The sequence below is a fragment of the Glandiceps talaboti genome, chromosome 22 (genome assembly GCF_964340395.1).
Source record: "Glandiceps talaboti chromosome 22, keGlaTala1.1, whole genome shotgun sequence".
NCBI classification, from domain to species: domain Eukaryota; kingdom Metazoa; phylum Hemichordata; class Enteropneusta; family Spengelidae; genus Glandiceps; species Glandiceps talaboti.
In genome coordinates, this window is record NC_135570.1 from 12886508 (window position 1) to 12909168 (window position 22661).

The 22661-nt window shown below is 34.9% G+C and overlaps 1 protein-coding gene across 1 annotated transcript in view; it reads left to right on the forward strand.

Annotated features, from left to right (window-relative positions):
• The window catches only part of LOC144452060 (uncharacterized), a 152237-nt gene that overhangs the window by 96172 nt on the left and 33404 nt on the right, over window positions 1-22661 (forward strand). The window contains exons 33-57 of the mRNA XM_078143071.1: window positions 1639-1656; window positions 3640-3687; window positions 4489-4515; window positions 5304-5348; window positions 7687-7765; window positions 8509-8715; window positions 9178-9339; window positions 12302-12384; window positions 12783-12875; window positions 13413-13475; window positions 14464-14499; window positions 15500-15565; window positions 16544-16573; window positions 17239-17280; window positions 17680-17727; window positions 19173-19283; window positions 19577-19618; window positions 19740-19796; window positions 19898-19933; window positions 20052-20114; window positions 20256-20294; window positions 20742-20792; window positions 21307-21360; window positions 21889-21948; window positions 22428-22505. Of these exons, the coding sequence (XP_077999197.1) occupies window positions 1639-1656; window positions 3640-3687; window positions 4489-4515; window positions 5304-5348; window positions 7687-7765; window positions 8509-8715; window positions 9178-9339; window positions 12302-12384; window positions 12783-12875; window positions 13413-13475; window positions 14464-14499; window positions 15500-15565; window positions 16544-16573; window positions 17239-17280; window positions 17680-17727; window positions 19173-19283; window positions 19577-19618; window positions 19740-19796; window positions 19898-19933; window positions 20052-20114; window positions 20256-20294; window positions 20742-20792; window positions 21307-21360; window positions 21889-21948; window positions 22428-22505 (1638 nt within the window). The remainder of the gene's footprint in view (window positions 1-1638; window positions 1657-3639; window positions 3688-4488; window positions 4516-5303; window positions 5349-7686; window positions 7766-8508; window positions 8716-9177; window positions 9340-12301; window positions 12385-12782; window positions 12876-13412; window positions 13476-14463; window positions 14500-15499; window positions 15566-16543; window positions 16574-17238; window positions 17281-17679; window positions 17728-19172; window positions 19284-19576; window positions 19619-19739; window positions 19797-19897; window positions 19934-20051; window positions 20115-20255; window positions 20295-20741; window positions 20793-21306; window positions 21361-21888; window positions 21949-22427; window positions 22506-22661) is intronic.

Consider the following 22661-nt stretch of genomic DNA (forward strand, 5'->3'; position numbering starts at 1 on the left):
GTAAGGTTGAGTGTGACATTCTCATTTTTTAAGCAGAAATTTAAAAAAAAATATTTTTACTGAATTCTGATGACTCACAAGTGAGCTTGATACACCATTCACAAGGGTGCACTGATCTGAAACTTGATAACTGGAATATCTTTCATATCTAAGAAATCCACTCATCAAGTTCCCATAGCAACTGCATTCTTTCACCAAAGCAAGGTTCAGATTGAGACTTCTCTTCGTATTCATTGTATAGAGTAAGTCGTAGGTTGTAGATGATCACAGTTTCTGCACAGTAGATTTAGATCCGATAGAACCGCTCCCTTAGCCATCTGTATATAGTCTGCCTTGGTATTTTAGTATACCTGAAGTACACCAGTGATGTATTTGTGTGTCTGGCTGTTGCTATAGCAATTACGTGTCTGTGTCTTGCTGCAGTTATACCTTAGTGCTGTGTGTGGATGTGGCTATATATCAGTGACCTTTGACATGTATGTGTGACTGAACCACCATGTTGTCATAGTGACATGTTTGATGTCTGGTTGTAGCATTCAAAAAGGTTGCCAGCGTAGTCTACTTAAGTTTATAATATCTCCAGTTAGTGTTACCCCCAGTAACTACTGTTAGATGAACAATCTAAAGTCCAGCCAGACTAAGTGTCTCATTGCTTTTAAAGTATTTCGTATATAGTGGAGCACTTGTGTATGTGTATTCTGTGTTGTGTACACTTGTGAGAAGTTGTGTTGATGTCAAAATGTCGTCCATCTAGTGCACAACATCGAGTGTTTCATTCGTTCTGTGCATCGTTGTTGTGTATTCAAAGTACCTACCTTCTAGTAGCCTTCATTAGTTGTTTGATCACAGTCCCTGTGATAGAGGATCTATGGTTTGATGTGATGTGTGTGCATTTTAGTATGTAGTTGTATAGCATGGTAACCCCTGTAGTTAAATAGTGTTGATTTCACCACACAGAATTTCCCAAAGTAGTAACACCCATCACATTTATATATCTTAGTGTAGCATGGATGAATTCACTCATTGTTCATTATCACCCATGAAACCAGCTACAAATACTGTAGCCACCTCACTCACTTAGTACCTTCTCTTCCTTTCCTTGCATGTAACAGGTTTCATACACTCTTTTGAAGGCCTGTAAGGATTAAAATTTGTATGACAAAATCAGTTATCTGGCAGTGCTGTAGCGAAATTAAGCCCTGAAGAAAAGAATTGCCCTATCTAATCCTTGTGAGGATATGAATCAGATGACTTATATGAGAACCTGGGATTGAATTATGGGCCTCTAAGTCTTTGAATGTCAAACCATTCCAGAAAAGTTGGGGGAGGGGGGTTGGAATTTTTCCCAAAAAGTCCAGGAAATGAGACATTACGAATGTATTAGCCATCTGAAGAATAACGTATGTACAGTTTGTGAGATCTGATTCTTCTGTACAGTGATATTTTGATAGGTCTCGGAAAAATGACCTGAGAGATCAACTGGAAATTGAAGTGACCTAAAGTGTGTATGAAACCTGATACACTCCTGTATAATTCTATCTTTACTATTTATACTGGTACATTTTCTCTTCTGTCTCTCTGATCAACTTTTTACTAATACGCTTTTCTTTCTATCTTTCATTTCGTTGCCTTGTGCAGCGTGAGGTAATGGAACAGGTACTTACTAATCTATTTTTTCATCTCTTACTTGGTGAATTTCTGTTTATTTTGCGGTTTTTACCACTCACTAATAGTCTTTTAGTCATCTATCACCATAGCGATGAATTCATGTTTACTAACACAGTTGATCAAAATAGGAGAAAGTCCATGCTGTGATAGATGTATTGATAACAACTCATTTACATGTATTCAAAATAATGCATAAACTATAACCAATTACTAGAATGAGGCCAAATAGTTGTGAGTCATTGGCTCTGATTTATCATTTTGTCCTTGTACATTAGCTAAAATAAAGAAAAAAGTATCATAAAATGAATTAGCCTTTAGGAAAATTCTGCTGTGCTAATATTGTCACTATTTAGGTAGTTGAGTCTACATACATACAGACAGACAGACAGACATAGTATTACATACATACATACATACATACATACATACATACATACAGACAGACAGACAGACATACATACATACATACATACATACATACATACATACATACATACATACATACAGACAGACAGACAGACAAAGTAATACATACATACTGTACATACAGACAGACAGACATAAACATGTACATACATACATACATACATACATACATACATACATACATACATACATACATACATACATACATACATATAGTTGTAGTGAAGCTTTTTGCTCATCTCTTGTACTCTCGCATAAAAAAGTACTTATATGATCTGTTGTTTCTTGTGTTATTTGTTCCAACTTTGGTAGGAGACAAAAAAGTACACACCGGTAGGGCTAAGTTTGTTGAAGTATTTAAAATCTTAAATGCATCAAATGCATGGACAAAATGTCATAATTATGCCTAGAAAGAAACCTCGTCATCCATGTCAAAGCTAGCATTAAAGCTATCATTGGAACTGACCTGACCTTTTACCCTATTCACTATGGTACAGATGGAAAATACGTGGAAATTTGGGGTGCCCTTTTGTAATGCTTACCAGTAAATGGTCAGAATTTTGATAATCTGAATATGGGGTCAATAAATATGATAGTGCATGACATGGATGTCAAGGTTGAGAAATTTACCCAATTTTTGTTGATTTAGTCACAATAATTCAGGAAGAAAATCCCTAACCCTAAAGACAAATTTATCCCCAAAAAATGATTTTAAATTTTAACTGAACTATTTAGCATCCCATACTAACAAGACTTTCCAAATCCGTTATGAATCCTAGTGTACACAGCAATTCTTTGTTTCATTTGAAATGTACTGATTTTGTGTGTGTAGTATATATGGCTGTTTAGAATTGTGCTGATGTAGTTTTGGTTAAGTTTTGTTTTGGTTAAGTTTTGTTTTGTTTTGTTTCATTTTGTTTTTGAAATAAATGTAGTCAAAATGATTTTAACTCTTTCCTGCATGAAGGTTAGTATACACCCAAGTTTGATAAGATTATTGGTGGTAATAGATGTAAGTAGACTTTATTGAAAGGAATGCAGGTTTCACCTTTATCTACGGTCCAAACTAATGTTTATACCAGTTCAGAAATTCACTGTACCAAACATTTCAAAATGCCCCTGGTATACTAAGGGTGCTCTTCAGTTTTTTTCACATTCCAAGACTGGTAACATAGAGCTGTCACTTGAGGGCGCTGTTTGCCTGAAAAGTGCATTCATCAGGAGAAATTGAATATTTGGATCATATTTCATATACTGTATGAATATTAAGATAAATGATGAGCTCACCTGATGAACTAGAAATGTCCTACTGTGTGAATGCACAAAACATATCTTGAAACCGTGAAGCAGTCCTTTGATATTAAAGTCAAATACAACCTTTATTGATTTACGAACTTACTGTATTACCACTATGAAATACATGTGATCCACAGTGTAATCAGTCTCTCTGTGTATGTCTGTCTGTCTGTCCGTCTGTCCATCTCTCTGTCTATCTATCTATCTATCTATCTCTGTCCATCTTCATTTTGTCTACTAACACGGTAGACTGACATGTACATTCTCACACCGGTGGATGAGGATTTTGCCATCGAGGTAAGTGTAGGCAGTATGCAAAAATAATAACAACAACAACAACAACAACTTGTATGTCATGAGCTAAAAACTGTCAGATACAAAAAGATAAAACTTAGTCTCCGAGACTTTTTTTTCAGAACACATTCCGTCTTCTTAATAGGAAACGTTTGTCAAATATTAAATACAAGTTAGAGTGTAGAATTAAGGCACCCTGGGAATTCTAAAACCACTTTTTGGTCTCTTTTCTTTATTTTCAAAGGATGAAGAAATGTGGTTGGAGGTTTGTTTAATTACATAGCAAAATAAATGAAATTGGCATCTTGTTAACATGTGATAATTTGAAAATGAATTCTTGGCACCTTTAATATGTATGATTTTTTTTTTGAGAGTAACGTCATTTGATTTTAGCCATGAGAAAGCCATATTTTTTAACTGCATGCCTGTTCCGCTAGTATTACAGTGTTCACACAGAGAAGAGAACAATTTCAAATGAAACTAGAAATCAGACTTAAAACGTAAACATAAAAAATTGTATAAAAAAACCTTTTAACAGCTTGCTGATTGTGCTACTAGTACAGTTTTTGCAAAAAAGTGAGTATATAAATGAACCCCTGTGTAATCTAGAAAAGTGTCAGACATAGAGGTTGCATCGTGAACAAAAAAAGACAACCATTGCCAGCCATAACTAACTAAAAGCTTCAAAATCTTAAATTGCTTATTTTCAACAGCTCAAGAAAAAAATGAGTAGTGTACTTTTTGTTGATATTACATTGTTAGGGTACTAAAACATACCATTGTCTTTCATTGGCTGAACTACAGAAGGAATTTGAAAAACTTTCTAACGAGGTGAGAGGTTTTAAGATCAGTCTGCCTGTTTACCCCTTAGACTAGCTTCCCCTATCTACTGCATGTCAAAGTAGGCACCGTTATAATTCTGTGGTTGTACACACAATACTCCCCATCAGCTTGTCATCCCAGGTAAGAAATCATTTCTAAATTTATTGTTTGGTTCAGATTGCTGTAATATGGGTGTCGAAACAGAAAGAACTTGACTCATTAGGAGCTTGTCATACTTGATGTATAATGAAGAGGTGCATTGATTGGCCAGTTAAATCACATGACCCTTACATCATTGGTTGATTTGGTCATGTGATTTGCAGTTTGGTCACATGAGTGTCACATGACTAGTCTTGGTTTGTGTGATGCACCCCAAAAGTGGGAAAAAATTCAAGGCTGAAAATTTGTCAAAAAATTACATGAGTTTATTTTTGCAACAGTTTCCAATCATACAAAGGAATTCTACAAAAGTAAATAATGAAATTTGACAAAAATAAAAAAAATCTGAGAATTTGGCAAATATTTTTTTACTAGATCGACATATTACAGCTAACTGTTGGTTAGACTTGACCCAGGTCACCCTCTACCCTATCCACAGTACAAGGTTTGTATATTAGTTTATTTATTTATTTCTGTATGTCAACATCTTCTCATCATCGTAACTTTTCCTTTGCAGAGATTAACCAAATTCCATATCATTCTGTAATACTACCTACCATCTTAACTGTGGCCTCTTCTGTCTCCTTTTTTTCTTCCATCTCTCTGTTTTCTTTTCTGCCTGCCCACCCAAATCACAGGAAAAGAAACAAGAGCTGAGAAAAGTAGATGTAATTATTGATAAGGTATGGTCATATGGATGTGTGTATGAAGCTAGTATGCTGTGACTGAAAGTCTATTTACAGTATGTGAGACTTGAGGTACAGAGGTACTCATGATTGTGAGGGGATGTACTTACTCATGTGAAGCATTGTAAGAAAGTTACAGGGTTCATAAACTCCTGGAATTTCAAAGAATCGTGGAAAGTCCCGGAAAAATAAAATACAATCAAAATAATTTTGGGGTTGTGACTTTTTAATGAATAGTTTTACGAAATGTTAGCATGTATGGTTGTGTTCTTGTGTATTGGTTCTTTTCTGAAAATGTCACTTACAGCGTGTAAACTGAAAAGTGATGGTAGATGCTAAGTTTTGTTGTTGAAATGTTTGCATTAAATAATCAGGGCCAAAATGTACGAATGGCCATGACAAACTATTGTGTTTGCTGAATGTGCCAAGTGTGTGGATGTTTATTATGTCAACCCTCTGTCAGTGTTTTAACTACAATATGTGTGACGTTGTGAAGTTTCTGTTACTTATGTGAGTTACTTGTTACTGCACGATGTGGTGTGTAATGCCTTGTGACTAGTGATGGCATGTTGGTGTTCAGTATCTGAAATATTCTGTGGTTGCTGTGATTGGATGGCTTGAGAGGCATCATGTGATCCAAACTCCTGGTGACTGTGATTGGATGATTTGAGCGGCATCCACTGATCGTTTGTAAATGTGGGTTCAGTTCATGTGGACATGATGTGTCTTTTTTTGTTGGATGTAGATCAAAAATATAAATAATCCTGACTTAGATGAAACAGAAATTAACATCTGTGATAAAATATGAAGAAGTATCTGATGTATGTCTGAGAGTTTACCAAAGTTATTCCTGTTCAGGATGACGTAATCAATATGTCACCATTAACGATCTCTTGTATCCAATCTTCGTCTGATGCCATTCTCATTAACTGAAAAATTATGCAAATGTATATGCGTAGACTGAATTTTGTCAACGTTGATGGAAATTCCACTTGACTAAATTCACCAAATTTAACAATAAACAAAACTTGTGGCTTATATGATATTTCCATGTCAAGTTGATGTTGTTTTACTATGCAGTTCCATCTCAATGAGGACTGTACGAAATGAAACCTCCTGTGAATTGTAGCTTTTATCATAATGTTATTTGGTCTGAGGAAATTTATTTCTCAAATACCATTTTAAAAACATGAATATTTAAACTTTTGAAACACTACACACAATCGATATTTAGTGAAAACAAAAACTGACCAGAAGATTTCTCAAGTATTATTATCCCTTGCCAGTTTAACTGCATACATTCACACACACAGCACAAACAACACTGTTGTATGTGGTGAATGACTTCAGGATTCTGCACTGTTTGACACCATTTTCAGGGTATTGGTGACAATTCTAGTGTGATTCCATCTCTCATGCATCAAATTTTCATGTTCACCTTCACAGCATCAGCACAGGTTGACCTTTAACCTGTTATGCAAATGAGGAAACACATGGACATTGTTATGCAAATGAGCACATCTTACACTGACATCAAATACCACAATATCACCAAAAATTACATATATTTTGATGGTTTAGATGAATTTTGAACCTGTTAGGCAAATGAGCACACTTCATAATTTCATTTTCGTCATATTTCATGCTTTTGATGGTGACACGTTAAGCATGTCTTGCACTCCTCTCAGCCAAGTCTACAAGGGTGACTATACAATATTGTGTCATATTTGATACAAAAATTACAACTTCAGGATTAGAAAAAGTAAATATCGTCATAATATCAGGTCATCAGACTTAAAAAAGAATTGACCATTTCCATCCTAACATACTTGTCTTGAAATATCAAGGTTTTCCATACTGTTTTAACTCCATTTTCAAAAATATTGCAGAGGTTTTCATGTTTGTTGGACTGTTAAACCTAAATGGTGGCATTTGACAAACAAACAAACATTTCCCAATACTGTGATTTGCTACGCCTTCTCTCCATTTGAAGAAAACTGTCCATTTCTCAAATATGCAAATTCATGACTTCTCCAACTTGGTACTATTACTTATATAAAAGACGGCCTCTGATTGGTCATTAAGTTGGAGGATAATGACCATATATGGACATGCAATAAACTGAATGGAAAACACTTAATAATTCAAGGTGATCCAGAGGTTAAATATAAATTAAGAAACTTACCAGACTGTATATAATTAATTCTCATGATTTCTCATTAATTGAATTTCATTAAATGTCTTAATTTACAGGAATGATGGAGTTTGTTTAGTTGTATTTTATCATGATTTTCACTGTGAAATTAATTCTTGATCTTATTTGTGCCTTCTGTAGACTGATATAACTCACAAATTGAACTTTGCTTCAATAAGACTTCGACAAAAATACACATTCCTGCAGGACCCAACCCTGAGTAAGTACAGTCTTATACTACTTGTGTGTACTATTTAAGATCACTTTAGCTTGAGAGAGCTCTATTTCTGAAGTGGACTATACTATATTGATGATAAACAGCACAGTAACAGGTTGAAATCGTGATTGCATTTGGGTGCTGATTTTAGGGTGCGGACCCAAAAATCAATTTGATTGGATTTATTGTACCATATTATGTGTACAGCTACACATATTTTTACCCACGGGTAACAAAACAGTTTCAAAAAATGTCCAGTTGTAGCTAGTTCAACTTTAAAGTGATTGGGTAAACACGGGTAGATTTTACCTTCTTTTCACCCTTAGCAAAATCCACAGTTGTTGTAGTGTTCGATGAAAAGGGTTTGTAATTGTACAAAAACTGCTGAAATATTTTATTTGTTTGCTATATTAGACGAAGTGGAAGCACTTCCATTATTATTGTGTGGAATTAGGTTTGGTGAACACCTTTTAATTTTAAGTCTTTCTAGCCAAGGACATGAGGTATATGATTGAATTGTGATGAAAGAATTTGTAATAGATGCTCTCATCTACAAGACAGTGATTGTTGAATCACAATGATGGTTCAACCCAAAACTTGCACAGTATCAGAATCAAGCAACAAGCAAAAGAATTCCCTCACCATGCAATAGCATATGCCAACTGTTTATCAAATTAGGAAGTTAAACGCAAAAAGTTAATGTAACAATGCAAATTGTTCGTGAAATATTTGATGTTCACTTCTAGGTCCTACAAGTGCCCACGAGAGAGCTGAAATCCGATTGTGGCATCTAGCTGAAAATCTAGGCAAAGACTGGCCTAAACTAGGCAGGGAACTTGGACTGAATAACAGAGAGATTGAAATCATTAGAAGTGAAAATGAAGACAACGTTGTTGAACAAGGCTTTGTGTCACTTCATCTCTGGGCAGAGAGATCTGGCAAAAATGCCACAGGTAAGGCTTTGACAGTAGTTTTCGACCCCTTGGTGAGCGAGAAATATCCATCCCTACTTCACTGAAGACAAATGCAGAGCCAATCATGCACAAGTAAATGACATCTGCCCCACATCAGCTCTAAAGTATTAAATAAACAGAACAGTAATACTCATAAATAGTAGATTTAGTGACAGGTTTGTTGAGAATAAAAAAAAAAATCACATCGTCACACCACTTTAGGCAAAATATCCTGCCCTGAAACAATTTTTTTTTTTTGTCAAGGATATTTGCACTAGTGCTTGTTGTGTTTTGTGCAGTGCTTTCACTTGCTATGTTCATGAAAGTACGGCTGCAGAGAACACTGCAAGCATTTGTGCAACTACTCCGATTATACCACACTTGCACCCATGCATCATGGGGTCCTGTCATATAATTGTGCGACACATGTCATTAAACAGTCATCTTCTTTGCCCCTTACAGGTGAAAAATTAGAAGAAGCCTTAATCAAAGCTGGCAAAGAAGACCTGGCCAATGAAATCCTAGGCAGATCGTACACAGTAGAACAGCCTGAAGACGATATGCCACTAGACTACTACAAAGACTTAGAAAGATCCATACACAAAGCAAGAATAGACCATGGAGGTAAATTGAACAAATCAAAACTTTCCATAAATTTAAAAATGCTCAAATAATTGTCATATGCAGAATTTATGTTATTACAAGGTTAAATATTAAAAGAAAAGACTTATTGCTGCCTTTAGTACACCTGTATTGATTACTGCTGTTAACTTACTTACAGTTGTGGGTGATAAAATAGCAGCTTGGTAAATTACTCAAGTTTAAAGTTTTATTAAGAAGCTCTACTGCTCTTGACATGTGTTCAGCCATTTTGAGAATTGACTGGACTTCAGAAAAGTGGCTTTTAGTGCTTCATTCATTGCTTTGTCCCAGTAAGCAATGAGTGAAGTGCCTCTTAGTGACTTCATCAAGTAGTGTGTATACAAGTATAGCTGATACACTAAAGTTTCTAGGCAGCAGCATACTTGGTTACCATGACAACAATGACCGTGTAAACATTCAAGAATGTCGTATGGATGTTTGTGCATACATACACCACATACTAGATTGATAAGATTGGTAAAACACACATGGTGAGGCCATACAAGCATTGATCATTAAACATACAAAGATGACAACATCATTGGAAAAGCTGAAAAAAATTGCATCAATATTGAATTTGATGTTGTAATTTCACTAAACACACATGGTGATGGTTTGGATGGACCCTGCACAATACCAAGAAAACAATCAGATAGATAAAGAAAGACAAGTTTTGGCAATGTACGTGCACATATTTAATGGTAACGTCCATATTGAATGTCAGCATCCATATTGGATGACTGCCTCCATATTGAATGACAGCGTCCATATTGGAGGACAACGCCCATATTGTATGTTCGCCTCCATGTTAGATGTCCATGTCTATATCGGTTGTTTGGTCCCTATATATATACTGACTGTATTGGTTTGGTTACCTTGGTAAAACACATATGGTGATGGGTATTAAAAGATGAACTCTGAACTGAGTATTCCAAGATGGCGGTTACTGGTTCTATTTTGCATGGTGTGGTGTTGGGAATCAATATCAAATCGGGTTTTGGTTGCACCACATAGGACCTACACTCTGTCACAGTGTCTCGATTCAACTGAATGGTAGGTACACATCGTACTTGTCTACAAAACCTATCTTTATACTTCACATTCATACTTCTCAATAGAACACAATGTTGAGAAATTTGTATGGTTTCTCCAAAATGTGATGATGAAGCATTGCACTGAATATGTACAAAGAGTTTTAGGCATAGATTTTCACTGACTGCCTAGAATGATGGAATAATTTGTAGTTTGATTACTTTCAAGCATAATACTTGTATAAATTTACGATCTTCATCATTAGTTTCTTATATTCAGTAGATGATTTCATTAACATATTTTGTGTCATTTCTTCTCTTACAGAAACTCTTATGTTGAATATGATTGGTAAGTCGGAAAAGAATAAATAAGAAGTATTCTACAATAGATATAAATCCATGTTACTTTCTTAGGAATATTTTGAAGTAATCAAGAAGTGATAGTGTAGAGAAACTGGATTGTGTGCTAGCTAAACTTCTCTTGAGAGGAAAGATGGCCATATTGAGAAATTGCATTGTGTTAGGTGGTCAGATTTAGACTATACGTGAATCTACAGTGATGATGCCAGATGAAACAGGAAGGAAGCCGACATCAGCCAGGATAAGCTTTAGACTGGTGTGCTGCCCAGGTTTCAAACATCTACTACCCTTTGTGAGGACGTTTTATCAGCATGTACAGTACTACTTTTGACATCATATCCTAAAACAGAAAATTATTACAACCAGCTCGATGAATGTACAATATAGATGTTTCCATGGAAACCACTGAAGCCATGATGTCATCACAACAACATGAGATTTTGTCAAATTACTGAGTATTTGGAAGTACTATATTGTCCTGCTGGGTTGTGACTTTCGTTATGTACTTTTACCTCACGCAATTTATTCATTATTATATGATGTATAAATAAAGGTGTTATCAAATCCCTTATGCAAGAATCATTGTACTGTTTTCAGTAATTATACAAATGAACATTTCTACTCATGGCCAACACAGCTTTTTGAAAATTCGCTACCCCTCCATATAATGCTGACTCTGTGAGTAAGAATTTTCATTTGTAACCATGAACAATCATTCATTCTCATATTTGTGTTAAATTCCCACCTTTGCCCATATTGGGAACCTTTCTGATGTTCATATGAATATCTCCTAATGGCAGACAAGTTTTGCAAGGAAAGCACAGCATAAACAGAGCGTTTGTCAAAAGACGGTGAGAAGCATGTATAGTAATGATCAAAGCTGATCATTTGGGAATTTGAGGTTGTTATTTTACTTGCTAGAAGTGCAATCATTTTCCACCTAAATATAAAAAGCACTTTTACTGCCGAACACAGTAGGATTATATTGAGCAGTTAAAGTGATATTATCTATCAAGTTTTATCACGACCATTTCCAGAAGTCAAACAAGGAACAGTAATGTAGAATGATGAGTTTATTCTTGATAAGATACGCAATTACCCACATTTGTATTGCAAATTTCCAACTCTCTGATAATGTATTTTAAACTCTTAGGGGTCATATTTATAATAATGATAATAATACATGAACATCCCACCTGACAATATGTACTTGGTCAAGACAGGATGTCTACATGTCAGTCTAGAATCATTGTGATTTAGTAGTCTTTGTACTCCATTCTTTTCATCTTAATGTCAAACTTGAAAGTGTGTATGTAGCAAGACCTAAAAATCAATGTTGTTACTCTGCAGCCTAGACCAATCAGAAGAAAGTCATGTTGTATCAGCTGCTGTGGAGACATAATTAGCCATGTTGGGTCATACTAAATACATGATATGCTACAGGAGTCGTCGAGGTGTATTTTGATGAAGAAAATTGGAATCAAAATCCTTTCCTCAGTCAAGGAGTTTATTTCTTTTTTGTCAATATAAAGTACTCTTGTTTTATTCTTCAGGTTTTGATGATATCAAAGATGACATGTATGATCTGCAATCCCCCAAGAAACCACCAAGGGCAACTCCAGATGACACCTTTGATGTGGTAGGTGGTGAACGTATCTGTTAACAGAGAGAGAGAGTCCGGACAGGATAAATGAATGAGTGGTAACTGAGATAGTGCTGAGTGTGTATGTTTTGGTGTGAACACTTACTTCTGCTCTATGTTTAGTGTTGTACTGTTCAATTTGTAGAGTCATGTCCTGTCTGTTCGTATGTAGCAGTCTTACCTCTGTAGTCTTTTACTGTCTTGGCTATCTGACTGAGTTCTTAAACTCCATCCTCAGCACATACTAATACAAAACACTCCAGCCTAGTGATTTAAACCATTTGTCTCTATCCCATTGTCACTGTCATCGTCACCATCAACCATCTTTCCCTCTTCTCTTGTTATCGTTCCACTTTCCCCTTCCCTTCACATCATTGTCAACTAATACCCAGGAACCCGCATTAGACCAGCTGGACAAACTGGATACTTATGACCTTGAAGAACACATGGACACCTCTGAAGATCGAGTCACCATTGCCAAAGAGGTAACAAATCTTTGTGTCAAATCTGGCAATGAACACACCAATTTCTTCAACCCTTTTTTTTTGGCTAATTGATATTATTTTAGTATCAGTTTTATCCAGCACTCCCAATTATGAAATACCTTTTGCTTATTTTGGTTCCATCTGCATGTAGACACCAAAAATTCTCTCTAAGCAAAATACACGGTTTGTATTCAATTCCTGCACAGTTTCACTAAATTTATATTTTGTTTTTCTCGCAGAGTTCTGTTACCTCTTATCATTTCTTACAGCAAAATGCATCTCTAATTTCAAATTTTTTAGAGATTTATTTCAAACAGGCATGATCAAATTTTTTATTTATTTCTCCTACGTTTACCCTCCCCAGCTACAGGTATATTTATATATAAAAACAATTGTTAACATTCATTCTACTAACTCATTTTGCATAATTCAAAAAGAGTATTAACTTCTTCCTCCATCAGGATCTATTTATTATAACTTTCATAACTTCATAAATTTCTCTGCATTGTTATTAAACCTTGCCTACGCGCTTAATAGGAGCATGTCGAACTACAGGAAGAAATCAGCGAAGAAACTTTCCACCGAGAAAGTCGTACCGAGGTACCTTACAAGTAAATGCTAAATGTGCCCCTAAGTGCATGAAAGAAAGTAACTTACAGTAACCAGCTTGTAAATGCTGACTCAAAAAGAAATCAACTAAAATGTTGTTTTTATGTTCATGTGTATGTTGTGAGTAATTGTTTCAATCAAGTTTGCTCTGTTATATATAAAATGATGTTGATTTTATTGCATTGTGAATGAAATATCATAACCGATATTTCAATGTCAAAGTTACTCTGCTTTATTAAGACAAAATGCACATGATATTTTTTGTCTTGTTCTGTTTATGTACTGATAATTGTCTGGATGTTTATATTTTTGTATTGTACGGTTAAAACAAAAAAGCATTTATTAGTTGTATTAAATACAGTGCAACCTTCGCTGTGCTTGTGGTTTAGTCCGGACATGATTGTCGTAGGTGTTGTGAATAATATCAGTGAATCAAACTGCATGTGAACAATGTTGATAGGTCAAATCAAAATCGATTGAGCTTTAATACTTTGAAGAATTTGCCAGCTTCCTTTAATAATCGCAATGTACCATCGAAATGTGTCGTGAAAATATTGATCAGTAAAAACTGAGAAAAACGTGTGACTTTGTAAGACACATGGGTTATAGTTATATGGCACATGCTGATAAAATTCCCGTTACAGTGATTTCACATAGGCTTTTGAACCTGGAAGAACTCGCATATTACCTTGAATGTACATTTCATAATCACTTCAACCCCCAGTATATAACATTGTCATTTTGTCACGAGCCTCAGTATCAAGACTACGCATCCAGAAAACTCTGTTAGCGTGTACAATTTCTATGTGTAGAAAGAGCTTCTTGTGTGATACACAAAGAAACTTTATGGCTATTCAATACAAATAATTTTAGTGAAAATAATCATCGACAAATGAAGTCCATGAATGTGAATGATTCCTTCCTAGGGTTGTAATTTCTTCTGGGGGAGATTTTATGCTATGGCCCTTCTTACTTGCAGGTTCACACAGAGGTGACCACAAAGGAAGTCACACAGGTACTTGTTATTGTCACTGTTTGTCATTACTCCTTGATCTTCAGACTTTCCTAAGATCAGCATAAATGACTCTTGTCTTGATAAAGTCCCTTGCATCTGAATCTCAACTTAACCCCAACCAGACCATGAACTTTTAAAGTCTGCATTTCGAGCCCAACCCATACCTCACCTACCACAGATAGTCTCAAACCTTGCAACTCAAACTTTACATCGACACTTATAAGCCAGCTCCTTCCACGGATAAAATCTTAAACTTCTGAGTGACATCTCCAGTTAAACGTTAACCCAGCCTTCCTTGAACATTTTCTCAAAGTTTGTGTGCCCTTTACTATTAGTCGATCACCTGCTACACTTTTTTAGTTCTTTTATCCAAAAGACAAAACATTGTCAGTTGAAATATTGTCATTATTACTTAACATCAAATATTTGTATTACCAAGTTTGGTATTAATAGATGTCGTTGGAAAGTATATCGTGCCATGGTTAACATTGTCCCACTTTGAAAATGTTTGAAAATGTTTATTAATGATTGAGTTAATTAATCGTACAAAAATTGCAGCTCGGGAATTCTTAAAACTTTGTTAACATCAGTAAATAAATGAAAACTAACACAGGTATACAGTTCTTGGTATTGTGCAATCTACTCTTTCCAGATGACATATTTTTTCCCAAAAATAATCCCCAAATTCTTCAATTCAAGTGTAGCAGGTATCGTAATCAGAGATTGTTACTCATAGCATACAAAATTTTATTTTAAGCATTTGAGAAAGTGAACTTTCATGTTCTGTGCCTTTTCTCATAACACAATACCTGTCTGCATGTAATTCACTGGAAATGAATCTTCATAGAACCCTGTTTTCTGATAAATGAATACGTCAGTGAACTTTAGAGTGAACCGTGTTCTGTCTGTGGTGATGAAGTTTATTTTACCACTTTTTCTATCTTTACTTTCTCTCTATTGCACTCTTTCCTACTTTTTTCTTGTCTTTGTCGCTGTCCAGATTGAGAAAGTACACGTACATCGTGAAGTAGTCGAAGATCTTTCATCAATATACAAAGATGTAAAGGTACAACAGGAATGCATGTACAAAATTGCATGACATGCATCGCTTATCGGAAATGCATGAAATTATTTTCTTGCATGTCTATCAATACTGTTACTTGCGTCAGCTGGTTACTGCCTTCTGTGAATTAAGTCTAAGTCAGCTAGAGCAGTGTAATTGAATGAAACAAACTCTTGTGTCTTATTAATTAATACTGATGTTCGGCTTGAATCTGCAAGTACCAGTTTGTTAAATTTTGTGGCTAAAAGACTCAATTTAATGCGTGGCCTTGCCTGAAATGTGTTTTGTATTAATAAGAGTTGCGTGCCAAAACTCGTATAGTGGCTTGCAAAGCTGCAGGTGTCTGAACAACCACAAAGCTCACATGATGCTGAATGCTCCAACAGGTCACATCACTTTGTATACATGTATATGTGCAATGTCCAGGTTGTCTATGAGTAGAAACCTTCACTGTGCAAGACTTCTCCCAACTGTATGCTACTATTATCCCATCTCCTGTGCTTTTAATCTGTACTCCCAAGTGTCAAAAGCCATGTGCCTTCCTGGTGTTGTTTCTCTGCACACTATCGCAAACTGATACAAAAATTTTCCTATCACACATCAGCAGTCCTCAGTATTTTCAGCAGGAATGGCGAGGTTCTTTGCCAGCTGTACTGAAATATTTCTGTAACTTTTGTACTACTATATCTTTTTTTTTCGTAAAAAAGAGGTGATTGTAGTAAAACAACAGAGACAGATAAACATCAGAGTATCAGTATTTGATGTATCATATTGTGTTGTATTGCTGCTTGTATGCCAGAAAACATTTATGCATGTATGTATAAATACTGTGTACTGCATACTGTATAAATCCTCTCTTTGTTGCAGGCTTTATTAACAAGTAAGCTTTTGTTTCCTCTCTATCAGAGAAATGATATTTGTCAATTTTAAAAAGCTGTGTTTAAATGTTTGCATGTTTTTATTCATTCTGTTTACCCATAGGAACCAGAAGAGATTCAAGTTGAACCAGAGGTACATTTAAATAACAATGTGCTTGTTTTCTGTCATGAAAAAATTCTCTCAGTAACTTTAACTTCTGTAATAATCTGATATTTCCTAAGAATGTTCAACTATGATCAGTTATTTGATGATGGTTTCTAAGCACATATTCTATTGCAAAAGAGACGATAACGTCAAATGTGAGGTGTTTGGATCTCATATTTCATATCTTGTTGCATCTGCTTTTGCATCTGTGATATGGCCACTTCAAAGTTATCAATATTTTTATAGGCCATTATTTCTGGGCACTAGACGCATATGTCGGACACTAGCTGTCACCTCCATGCCTTTATGTCTGCTGTGGCTGATTCAAAATTATGGTACTACTTTTGGAACACTCGTTCTGTGCACTATTTGTTTGACACTAGCTGTTAGACACTACCTTGTCATATCGGAATCTGCCTTTTCATCTGCTTATCCTTGTAAAATTTGAAACATCAACTTTAACAGCTTAACTTTCAAATCTGTGGACAAGATTATTGCCACACTGTAGCCTAGCTTGTCAGTATTCATATTTTTGCTCTATTTTTCCATCCATTAATAATTTCATTTCTAATTTTCAAAGTATTGTTTGAGTACTCTGATTTATAACTTTCATTGAAGTATTGTTTGAAATTGTTACTTCCTCTTCAATATAGGTGCAAGAAGAACCACAACCAGAACCAGAACCAGAAAGAGAGGTATGAGGATACCCTGACCTTTCAACTAATTCACTTTTCTCTCCACACATTTAAGCTTTCTTCCCTTTGCACAGCAACATCCCTACACAATGAGGACATTCCTATTTGGACATTGTATGCAAACAGCACAGTATCTGCTTATATCAAGTGCAACTGTATATAGGAAGGGTGCTATGGTTTCTTGATGTTATTTGAACAAACTTTTGCATTTTAATGAAGATTCTGTCACCAATTTTAACATACACTTCTACATTAACATTAAAAGTTGATCATACCCACCCACGTATCCCCCTGAAAACTATGCTATTCATTCTTAAACAAATCTGAGATTTCTTGCCCCTTCCCTTCTGCTAGTAATAATTAAAAGATTTCTTATATAGCAGCTTCTACTTATTGCAGGAATCTCCTGAAACAGTTGGAGAACCTGGGGAAGCTGAACCTTCAGAGGTATTCACAAATTGTACTCACACCACTGCTGTGTAACGTGCATGGCTTCTTGAATTCTTGGATTAATTTAACATTTCTTTTATATTTTACCTCAATGGCAAACACCATTGAAGTACACTGAAACTTTGCAAGAACAAACCCCTTTTTGAAGTCAAATTTTGTTTTTTGAAGAAAAAAATCAGCTGACAGAATTTTCCCCCAAAATAGTGAACTATTTGTCGTGATTACCAACGCTGTTGATATCAAAAAAGAATAATTGTATAGTAGAGATTTCTTTTTTTTTCCAAATAAAAAAGTGTATTTTTCAAAAGTTATTAAAAAGTAATATTTTTTTTTCTAAAATTCTTGTAGATGCACACAATATTATTGTTATGTTAACCAGAAACAGATAAAAAGAATTCGGTGGTTTCCTTTCACAGGTTTGTTCTCATGAGGTCTCAGTGTAGTTCGTTCCCATCAACATGTACCCAAATAGTTGACAGCAAGTTTTGCAGTTTTATTTTATATACATTGGAAAAATGGAAAAAAAAATGATGGAAATTGGGCATAATGCTCTGGATTCAAACTGAATTTAAAATTCAGTTTTTTGAACCGCTCATTCTATTGACCAGATCTTAATTTGCTAAGTGCTTTCAACAATTAAATATTTGCTGAATTTGCTTGTTAACACGGATGAATTCAAAAGGATTTGCAGTTCAGTGAAGTGACTTATTGATACCATGCGTACACAATAACACTTCACCACTTACAAAGTTGGTCTTGAAAATTTAACCCTTAAAATGCCATTACAGTGTTAGAGCTGTACCATTACAGAGAGGGGATTTTGGCCTTCAAGATCTTTTATGCTTTTGTCATATTTTCCTGCTACAGTTTTTGATAGAAATGTGTGCATAAGTATAAAAGCAAAGAAAAATTGATAGTATATATATGAAGTTTGGAGGTATTTATACAGGAAATGTAGACGCTGTAGTTGTGAGGAGAATATCACTGCACCCCGTACTCTACATGGCGTTCCAAGGGTTAAGTCTTGAATACGTCAGATTCCAGTTACCAACAGGGCAATCATTTTCATGTCACAAGATGGCATGGTCGATATTGAAAAGACAGTAGTACATAAAGACAGTACATAAAGTAGTCAACAAACTGATTTTAAACTCCACTGTAAATATCCTAAAATAAAAGTCATCAGAAACAAAGTAAACAGAATCTTATGACTGATTTAGAATGCCTTCAACTTTCATGTGAAACATTGGGAAATTGTGTATTTTTTGCAAAGGAGGCTATGTAGCATGTAACTATTCTGGTCCAAAAGCTGCTTCTGAACAGCACTCCTCGTGGCAAAACTATGAAATCTTTTGTCTTTCTGACAACTGGAATATGGCATAATTAATTTTAGTTCAGCACAATACAACACCACACATTCTTAGAGTTAGATTCTGTTACAGGAACCAGAACCAGAACCTGAAGAACAACCAGAGCCCGAACCTGACCTTGATGAAGTTGATGAACATGAACGACAACTAACCGAGTCATGGGAAGTCGTTCGGGGAGCTGAGGTAACGAATAAATAACATTATACAGATTTCCTTATTTCTAGTATTTTATATTATAAAAAAAGATGGAAACAGTGCATATGACAGCTAGAGTTATAACACTATTCTTCAATAAATATTGATATTTTTTTACAAACTCCTATTTCTGAAAATTAAAATTCATGCAATGAAGAAGGTTGAAGTTGATACCCGGCCTCAGATGTCCTGTTTTCATCTTTTCATCTTTTCATCTAACTTGCGTTCATGTTCTAAATTTAACCATAGAAGTGGTAACGTTTCTGACTTTTCTTACCTAGGAATCCAAGGAAGAGTTGCTTGGTGCTATGGCAGCTCCCGAGGTAAACATCCTTTATTCGTAATAATCGATTAATTTTCTTCAGTTTTTCCTTTTTGGTCTGACTAGCAATTTTCATTGGTGTGTGGATATTAACATCTTTGTCAACCGTACCTTCCGGGCAGGATGAAGATGAACAAGAAGATGAAGATTGGGAGATAGTTGATGCAGAGGGAGAAGAGGTAATGATAAATGTACACATACTGATTTCTCTCTAAATCTCTGTGTACCTCTTCTCACCTCTTGGTGCATCTCTAAACCTTAATTGCTTCTTATTTTTCAGGATGTTGACGAAGACATAATGGAAAAAATGGAAGAGGTAATACCCTCATGTTTTCCTTGAATTGTTGCTGTATTTTTTTGCTCTTCTTTTCGTCCTCCAACTTTTGTATCTTCAGCTCAATTCTAACTTAATCCATAATTTCTGATATTGATAGGAAACACCAGAGAAAGAAAAAATTGTGTCTTTTGAAGAGGAGCACTATGAAACACGTAGAGAGGTATAACTTTGTATCCTTCAAACTAAAATTCTGGCATTTCTTAATTATAATCTTTTAATTTTTTTAATTTATATTTCAGAAGTATACTCATAACATGTGCTAACCATACTTCTTTTTCTATCACCCCTTAATTATTTTCAGGTCAAACAAGAAATAGTGATAACAGAATCATACCATAAGGTAGCTTCGAAATACCTTGTTTTTGATGTTGTCATTGTGTATGCATGATCTTATTGATGTTCTCTTGAAAGTAGTAATTAGTTGATGAATACTGTTAATTTTTAAGTGATGCAAGTCAAGGTTGTGATTTATTGACAGTTTTAGTAGTATTTATAGAATTTGACTTGATGTGGTTGTGCTTATTGATGCACACATTTGTTGGTGTTCATGTGGCACACATAACATCAATATGTAAAGTAGACAATGTTCATGTCGGTTTTTGTCATAGCACGAGGTTAGCATTTAACCCCATCCAGATTGATTCTTAAATATTTCACACCTAAACTCTTGTTGTTGAACAGCATTGGGCAGATGGTCAATGTTATATTATTTTGTAAAGTTTCAACCCAATTAATACATGATGTGACATACATTTCATTTCACTTTCACGCCACACATTTTACACAGGAATACCATGAAGAACTTGAAACACCTGGAGAACCAGACCTAACATCAGAGGTACCATACCATTTAGTGTTTGGTGTATACATGAATTGACTGTATGCATGGTTTTGTGTTTGAAATACTGGTAGTCATATCAGTATTTGTCATGTTGCATTTGTTGTGATGATTTTTAGTACTGTTTATGTCTAGCTCAATGATTGTGTACCAATTAGTTGCTTCATCTTTAAAACTTGCAACAACTACTCTCCTTAAAAAAAAGGAGGCGAAAGAGTTTGCAAGGGGTCAACAATGTCAAATATATATATGTTCATCATGTGAAATATTTTGTGATCGCTAAGTGCAGTTTCCTTGTCTGCATGTAATATTATATATATTGTTTTGACACTGTATTCTTAAAACAGTTTTTCAGGTAGTTTACCTTCAACATGGTTGAATTGTATTTGTATAATGTTTTGATATACGAATGGTCTGGTATTATACTAGGCTAATTTCACAATTTGAGCATGTCCCTCACAGGAGAGGGAAACTGAAAATTTTCCTTGTTTGTTCTCTAAAATTCTATCTGTAGGATGTCACACCAGAAGTTGAACATGCGCCAGATGACTATCTTGGACCAGCAGAGGTACTTTGTGTTTTAGTCACAGTCTTAAAGTCATGCATTAAGTTTCACATTTGCTTTATGTTTCAGCATTTGTTTACAGTATATATACAAATTGTCTTATGCTATTTTAAGATCATTATGACCATGTATCAGTTAATGCTTTTTATCCCTGCAGTCATTATCCCTCAGTACATTGTATGTTATGCCTTGTTAGTGTTTTGGTTTACACCAAAACTGTGTACCTATGTTGTCACTTGTCTTGTATTTTATGAAAATGCACAATGCTTGCCACAGTGAATTAGATTAACCTTACACAGTCTGAATTTTGTATCATGTTCACCACGTAACACCATATAAACCAGCAAAATAAATAATACTGACATAAACTTACACCGATAATTGCCTGCATAGTGTTCATTCTATCTAGTTTTTAAGTGATCTATTACACATTTGTCAACTTTAAGATGCACAATATGATCTTCATGTTAAAGGTAAACTTTGTCTCCATTAACAAATTGAGCACTTTTCTCACTAACTTCAAATACTCAGGTTCCTGTTGAGATAGCAATCAGTAAAGAAAGTCCTACCACGCCTGAGGCCTTCATTGAGGTATGCACTAACTTGAACACACATCACCCCAGATTTAATGACATTACACACCATCAGTCTAAAGTAACATTAATACTTACCAACACAAAAATTTTCAAACTTAAGTTGTTGTTGTTGTGGTTATCATGTTTCCAACATATACTACAAATTGTTCACCATGAAGAATATATTGAGAAAAAATATGAAAGGAAACTGAGTTAAGTATTTTATATTTGCAATTTACATGAAAGTCATCTCCGAAGTGAATATTTGTCACTGCGATTATAGAGCACTTGGAAACCTATCATTCATTTCTGTACATTTATTCCTGTGTTCCATGTGGAAATCAATTTACTGACATTATGAATTTGATAACAAATTCCCTATTAGATTGCATTAATACCATTAAGCACTGTTATAAATGTAACATTCTATCCACACATCATTCTGCACTTGCTATTTTGTGTTCAAAAGTGTCTTCTACCCATTCCGATTTATAGGAAAGAATTGAAAGGGTAGAAATTGCTATTGGACCTGTTGCTACATCGGAAGATGAACAAGCAGAATATCCTCAAGAGGTATGCCTTTAGTCCTAGTAAATGGCATGCTATCTGTTGTCAATTTGTGATGTTTGTTCATTGTTGGTTTCTCTTTGAGTATAGCCTGTTTTCCTTTTCAGGAACTTTACTCTCAAGTTTTATGAATGTATGACTAATGTTCATTCCTCCTACTGT